The 6,912-nt window shown below is 49.2% G+C and overlaps 1 protein-coding gene across 1 annotated transcript in view; it reads left to right on the forward strand.

The window, feature by feature from the left end:
• Positions 1 to 2,103: 2,103 nt before the first annotated feature.
• The window catches only part of JAM3 (junctional adhesion molecule 3), a gene marked incomplete at its 5' end in the record, with an annotated part of 16,002 nt that continues 11,193 nt past the window's right edge, over positions 2,104 to 6,912 (forward strand). The window contains 5 exons of the mRNA XM_019509600.1: positions 2,104 to 2,206; positions 3,076 to 3,189; positions 4,043 to 4,195; positions 4,581 to 4,783; positions 5,523 to 5,622. Coding sequence (XP_019365145.1) covers positions 2,104 to 2,206; positions 3,076 to 3,189; positions 4,043 to 4,195; positions 4,581 to 4,783; positions 5,523 to 5,622 — 673 coding nt within the window. The remainder of the gene's footprint in view (positions 2,207 to 3,075; positions 3,190 to 4,042; positions 4,196 to 4,580; positions 4,784 to 5,522; positions 5,623 to 6,912) is intronic.

The raw sequence follows: 6,912 nt of genomic DNA on the forward strand, positions 1-6,912 counted from the left end.
GTTTGTTTGGATTTTTTTGTTCCTCATTTGATAAACCAAGGAATGAAGGAACCAAAGTGAGTTTTACCACCTGCCATTCCTTAGCCTTTAAATGAGGGAAGTAACCCTGATGGTGGAGGCTTGTATGGGAATCTGCATCCTTGGAGGGTCCTGCTTTGAGTAGGGGGTTGAACTAGATGACCCCCTTCCAACCCTACTTTTCTATGACTCTATGACTGCAGAAGTACTGTGCAAACTTCCTGGCCTTCTTTGCAACTTCCAAAGGTCAAGCATTGACATCCAGATGTTGTAAAGCTAAGTGCCTTTCATGCTGCCTTTTTTCACTCTCACCCTGGTTTGCGGGCCTTGCTGCCACCGTCACCAGCTTCGTTCACTTTTGGCCTTCCTCAGACTTCTCTACAAACCTCTCTGCACGCAGACGTGGAAAGCAGAGTCACCTTATCCTTTGGAAGGTCTGGCAGAGGCATCCTGTGGTCAGTAGTGCCTCATGACCTTCATCTGTGCAGTAATTATTTCTGGAGGTGACCACAAGTCTTTAAAATTTGCAAGCCTGCCATCTCTCAGAGCATCACTGGGACGGGAACTTTGTCTGGAATGACAAGTGTCAGCACATAAACAACTGATGAGTAGTATTTAGTGAGGAGATGTCCAAAAAGGTCTAAAGGATTTAGCAGTGGAAGCCCAGTGACTTTCGGTAGGACTCATAGACCTCAAGCATTTCTCAATTTTTTTTCTCCTCAGACTCTTGAAGTTAAGGTCAGAGTTTCTTCACTGGATCTTCTTGACCCACTAAGCCATAGGGATTTTAACTTTATTTTTGTCACTGGTCATTTGTTGGAAAAGTTTTCTGCCCCACATAACAAGCATGCGGGACTTTTCCAGTAGTCTGTTATGATGGCAGGGCTCCTTTCCTCCTCCAAATGCATCTCATTTGGATTCCCTTCTCTAGTTGCCTCTTACATCCCAGATCAAACAGGATCCTAGCTGTATCACTCCTTGTGTCGCTGAGGCTGTAGTTTTCACCTCCCTATCTTGGCATCTGATTGAAACCTTTTGAAATCAATGGTAGCCTTCCTGTTGACTTCAGTGGACTTTTGATCAGGTCTTGAATATGGCTCCATATTGGGCCCTGGTGTCCTGTTGTGGCCAAGTACCTCTGGCCACGAGGCAAGGCTTTGGAGCAGGCCTTGTTTTGGTGGGGGGCGTTGTCTGTGTATAATTCAATGGGAGGCGATGGGCACTGGCAGGGCCCTGAATGCTGTGCTGTCAGACCTCCTCCATGTTAGGGATGTGGGTTGCTGATGCCAGCTGCTTGCCTCTCTGTGCCCCAGAGGAGCTGTACGTGTGTTGAGCAGTGCAGCCAAGCGGTGCTGCATGCATGCGGCTGTCCAACCTTGGGAACCGGGAACGTTGTGCTTCGAGAACTTCCTGGAGCGCATGGTGCTGGCCTGGCTACTCCTGCCGAGGTCTATGGCAAAGCATCCGGTGATCTTGCTGGGAGCAGAAGGGGCCAGTGCACATGTGAACACCCTGCGTGGAAGGAAGTGCTGGCCCACTCGATGGCATGGGAAGATTTGTCATTGACCTCAGCAGGGCCAGGAATGCTGCGGTCTGCTTAATTTCAGCCTCCCAAATCCCTCCCGTTTGAGCTCTGGTTTAATTTCACCTATTAAATTCCTTTGGGGCCTCTTAATCCAAGCAATCCCCAAGCTAAATAAATAAATGGTTATTACCTGTAGACTGGCTGAAGAGAGTTGGCCAACCCCACTTAGACACAGGGACTTCAATTCTTGAGATCAGCTCCTTCCCTCTGTCTCACGTGGAATTAACTTGACCACCGGTGTATTTGTTTCGCAAGCCAAATGCTGTGGTTCTCCCCTGTTAAACAGGAATGTGCGGCTCTAGGCGGGGTTTTGCTTTCATTATTGTGCCAGCTTTTAACCTTTTTTCTTGAACAAACGGATAGCGTCCAAATAAACCCAAGGCTGCAGGTTCACTGTTATGGGCCAGAGACAGCTTTTGCATTAGTGAAGCGGGTCTGTGTTGATGCCAGCTCAGAGGATTTCTCCCCAGGCATTCAAACTCTAACTGTGTGACTTATGAGCTGTGCTGTTTCTTACTTCCCTCTTTGTTTTCACAGGCTGTAGGATCCTGGCCGTGGAGCTGACATCCAAGGACCTTAAACCAGTGGTGCAGGAATTCCAAAGTAAGTGCTGCGGGGAACCTGTTGCGTCTGTAATTTGAGCATTCGGCCTCTCCATGGTGGTGGGTTTGCATCCATGAAAGAAGCAAGAGTCCATGCATTTCTCATAGCACCTGGTTTATGGAGGGTGCAGTAGAGCCTGGCTCTGACATTCAGCCAAGAGCTTAGGTTTGCCCCCATTCGGCAAAGTGCTTTGCCTAAATGCTCTGTTGAAGCCTCTTGGAAAGATTTGACACTTGGACATAAAGCGAGAAAGGAAAGCGATGTTATGAAGAATGCATAGCACTGAAATTTGGGAGATGCATGGGCTTTTCCTGGCCCTGCTAACACACAGTCACTGTGACCACTGGGCAGGTGGCCAGTTCTCTGTGCCTCCGTTTCCTCTTCTGTAAAATGGAAATCTCACAGTTGCTGAATTAACCAAGATACCATGTGGCCTTCAAGTTGAAGGTGGTACAGGATAATGAAATGTTCTCCTGCCAATGCCAGTGTGACCTCTGCAACTTAAGACACCGTCCAGGGTGACAGTGGTAACCTTAGCCTCACTCCGTGCACCGATCGGAGATGAAGCTAGTACCGCATGCCTGCGCTGTGAGGGTTTGTTTGCTATAAATTGGACACCACTGTGTACAGTGTGTTCCTTTCTCTCAGCAGTTGCTATCTGCATGGCTATTATTTTTGCTGGCTGAGGCCCATCTTCCCCAAGGCTCCTGGAACCCAGTGGCGCTCCTGTTTGCAAGGCAAAAGAAAGGCAGGGCCTTTTTTGCTTTGGAGGAGACACCACCCAGTAAAAACAGCATGAGGCTGCTCTGAGCAGAGTGAAAACACAGCTGCTCCCGACTAATCTGGAGTTGTTTGATTTCTGGTGCTAGGTATCGAACTGTCCTGCATCATTACATCCACCACGACGCCTGACCCCAGGATCGAGTGGAAGAAGATCCAGCACGGCGACACCTCATATGTGTTCTTTGACAATAAAATGCAGGGTATGAAGATCTTGCTTTTTCCGCTGTATTACCATAGAAGCCATGGGGGCAGGGAGTAGATGATTCCCTGAAAAACAAGTACTCGAGCACTTGTACTGATTGCTGCTAGGACCTGTGCTGGTCAGCCAGTGGTCAGTGTGGAGTGAGGACTGGATCCTGCTGACACACCTTAAGCTAGCAGTCAAGATATAGAGCCACAGAGAGCTGAGGGACTGGGAAGGGAATGACCTCCTGTGCGTGAAACCGTTTGTTGAATGAATACGAGACAAATGCTGCAGTGTCCTTTCCCCTGGTCCTGCAGTCTCACATATGGTCCTTGAGCATCAGAGGGTAATGCCAAATGTAGCTCTTAGGGCCAGATGTTGCTCTTCCGTGTCCTCCTATATGAAACCCTGATGATCCTCCATCATGCCAGAGGAGGGCTGCTGTTTGGGGTAAGCAATGCAGTGCTGTTCCCACAGCAGCAGGTGGGACTTACTGTTAACAGGGAGCACTGCCAGCCTTGGGAACTGGAGATGGTGACTGGAAACGAGATGTCCGGTTTGGCAGTGAATATAGATGCTAAGTAACAAACAGGGCATGTCCCCACATGGTGCTGTTCCAGAACAGCCGCTGTGCATTAAGATCAAACTTAACCCAAATTAGCTTTATAGTGTTGATGAACTCTTGGCTGACAAAGATGGGACATTTTACCCCACTGGTTTGTCAGGAGTTTGAGATCTACAGTACGAGTTATGCTTTCCCTTTCAGAGTCTGTCTTTTGCACAGTGGACTGGACACACCAGGCGGTGCACTTGTAGTCTTTACCGTATACCACTGGCCACGACTGTTCTCTTCCCTGTCCCATCTCTAGGGGACTTCATGACGCGTGCAGAAATTTATGGCCGGACGTCGCTGGTGATCAAAAACGTCACCCGCATGGATACGGCCACATACCGCTGTGAAGTGGCGGCGCCCAATGACAAAAAGAACATCGACGAACTAAACATCGAGCTCACAGTGCTAGGTATTGGCTCAGCTCGCGACACCTTAGCAGGCACTGTCGGGTAAATCACGGGCCTTGTCAGCCTCTCTGGAGGGCTGCTCTGTGTGGGAGGAAGTGGTGATTGTCATTGTGAAGATCGATTCCTCCTCTGTGGTCTGGAGCTTAAACCTGGTGCAAAATTGCTGAAAGCTTTGTCTGCTTCAGCATCGCACATCTGTTGGAAGCACATGAGAAGGTTGTTTCCATGGTGGGTCTCATTTCTGGAGGGGTAGCAGTTTCTGTCATGCTGGGTTGCTCCAGCTGAACCATTGGTGTGTGATCCAAGAAGCTACTTGGATAGATGGGAGCTGCCAGATCCATTCATGTTTCTTGTGCTTTTCTCCCCACACCACTCCACCCCCTGCAGTGAAACCTGTGACTCCCAGGTGCAGAGTGCCTAAAGCCGTACCTGTGGGCAAATCCGCTTCCCTTCACTGCCAGGAGAATGAAGGCTACCCGGCCCCCATTTACAGCTGGTACCGCAACAGCGAACCTTTACCAACAGACTCCAAATCTAATGCCAAATTCCAGAATTCCTCCTTCATCTTGAATCCAGAAACCGGCACTCTGGTAATACGCCAGGGGAAATGACTGGGAAGGATGTAGCTGGAGGGGCTGTGGCAGGGATGCTCAGTGTAGGAAATGGGACATTCTCTTTGTATGTGCCTACAAATGAGTTGATGAGGCGGCAATAACTGGAACCAGTTGAGACACTGCAGGCCCTTGCTTGTCTGGTAGAGTCCAAGAGGCCACGTGGGGAAGAAGGATAATTCAGGGGGACCAGAGGGAAGGATTCCCCTCTATCCTGTACTCTGCCATGGCCTTGCAGACATCATAAACCCTCATTGGGAGGGAGGAGAAGTGGTCCAGGAGTCCTCTTTTATTTTTTTTTCCTTTCTCTATATCTAATGCATCTGTTGCTGTGGCAGCTAAGTGCTCTATACAAGAAGTAACAGTTCTGTCCCTAAAAGGACTCTGCTTATTGATGGCTGTCTTCCTGGGGGAGAATGCCCCCATCCAGTTTGCAACTTCTGTTATCAAGAGAAGGCACGTGCAGCGAGAGCTCCTGCAAAGTAGCAATGCTCTAGCTAATTCCTGGGGTTCTCTAGAGGCTGTGCAGATGCAGGCTTGGAGACATGATGCGTTTTCCCCATGGGGTCTACATGATCAAATGGCAAGCAAGGACATTGCCTACAATGACCTTTTACCTGTTTGCAAGTCCATGGGGTATAGACCTCTTTTCTCATTTGCTATTTGTGAAAAGCCTGTGGAACCGTCTCCTGTCTCTAACGCGTTAACTCCAAAACAGGTCTTCCACGCTGTGCACAAGGGTGATACGGGCCGTTACTACTGCATAGCAACGAATGACGCTGGCGTAGCCAAGTGTGAGGAGCAAGAGATGGAAGTCTGTAAGTGGCTGTGCCTGCCTGGCAGGCTATCTATCGTGAGCACTGCAGGGATGGCTTAGTGGATCTTGCGTATTGTCGAGTGTATATGGCCTTCCCCAATCCATGGTATTTCCTATAAGCCCCACAGACGCGCTTGGTGCTTTCCAGGCAGATAAAGAGCCAAAGCTTCTTTCCTGGCACCTTAAAAACAACTAAGGGTAAGACTATGGGGACACATGAGAGTATAGTGAGGAAGGGCTTGGAGAAAGGCATCATAAGAAGGAAGAAAGGGCAAACTGTCAGCCCCTGACTAGTTAGATTGAGTTGATGAACTTCACATCTGCTATGCATTACTTATCTGAGGCATAATAAACTGTAGCTGCAATAGGGCCTTTCTTGGATAGTGCTCGTAGAGCCGTTTACTAACAAGTTCATTTAAAAACAGATATGCACACTACTTCATCCACCTCCAGGGACGAACGTGGGCAGTTCTTCAGCAGTGCCCAGCAACACCATACCACAGCAGAGTACAAGAAATGAAGAGCCCCTTAACCAGGCAGGGACAGCAAGGGGTATTTTGAATGCCTTCGAAGTTGCAGACCCATGTTTCCTACATCACAGTTACAGTCAAGTTGTACATCCAGCTTGGTGATGAGCAAGTACAAAGGGGGCCAAGGATGGGAGAGAGGGGGAGCAGTGCTGGTCATGTGGCAGGACAGTGACCAGTGCAAGGCACTGAGAGATACTTAAAATGGCTGTTGAAGAAGCGGCGGGATAGGCATGTCAGGGATGATTTAGGAACAGCCCATCCTGCATCCGTGCAGGGGGCTGGATCTAGATGACCCTATCATAGAGAAGTGTGGCTGGAAGGGACCTCCAGAGGTTATCTAGTCCAACCCTCTACCTGAGGCAGGATCATTCCTATCCAAACCATCCTATACTATTCAAAATATAACCTTGTGGTAAAACTGTCAACCCTGCCACAACACAAGACATAACACCCTAACCTGCCACAAGTAAAACAGGGGAACCATGGATGCCAAAGTCCTGCTTGTATAAAAGCTTTTTACTATATGCTCAAGAGTTCCCAGCTTGAGGTCATGCCCCGCTACAAAGGCAAAACCCCTGCAGCCTGTACCAAACTGACCACAGACATTAGACATTACAGCTGGAAGGTACCTCATGAGATCATCTGGTCCAGTCCCCTGCCCAAAGGCAGGACATCAGCTGCGGTCAGGGGGTCCCAGCAAGATAGTTGGCCAAGCACATCTTGACTGTATCCAGGGTAGGTGCTTGCACCGCTTCCGGGGG

This window comes from Gavialis gangeticus, unplaced genomic scaffold (assembly GCF_001723915.1).
Source record: "Gavialis gangeticus isolate Ggan-Ray unplaced genomic scaffold, GavGan_comp1, whole genome shotgun sequence".
In the NCBI taxonomy this organism is placed as follows: domain Eukaryota; kingdom Metazoa; phylum Chordata; order Crocodylia; family Gavialidae; genus Gavialis; species Gavialis gangeticus.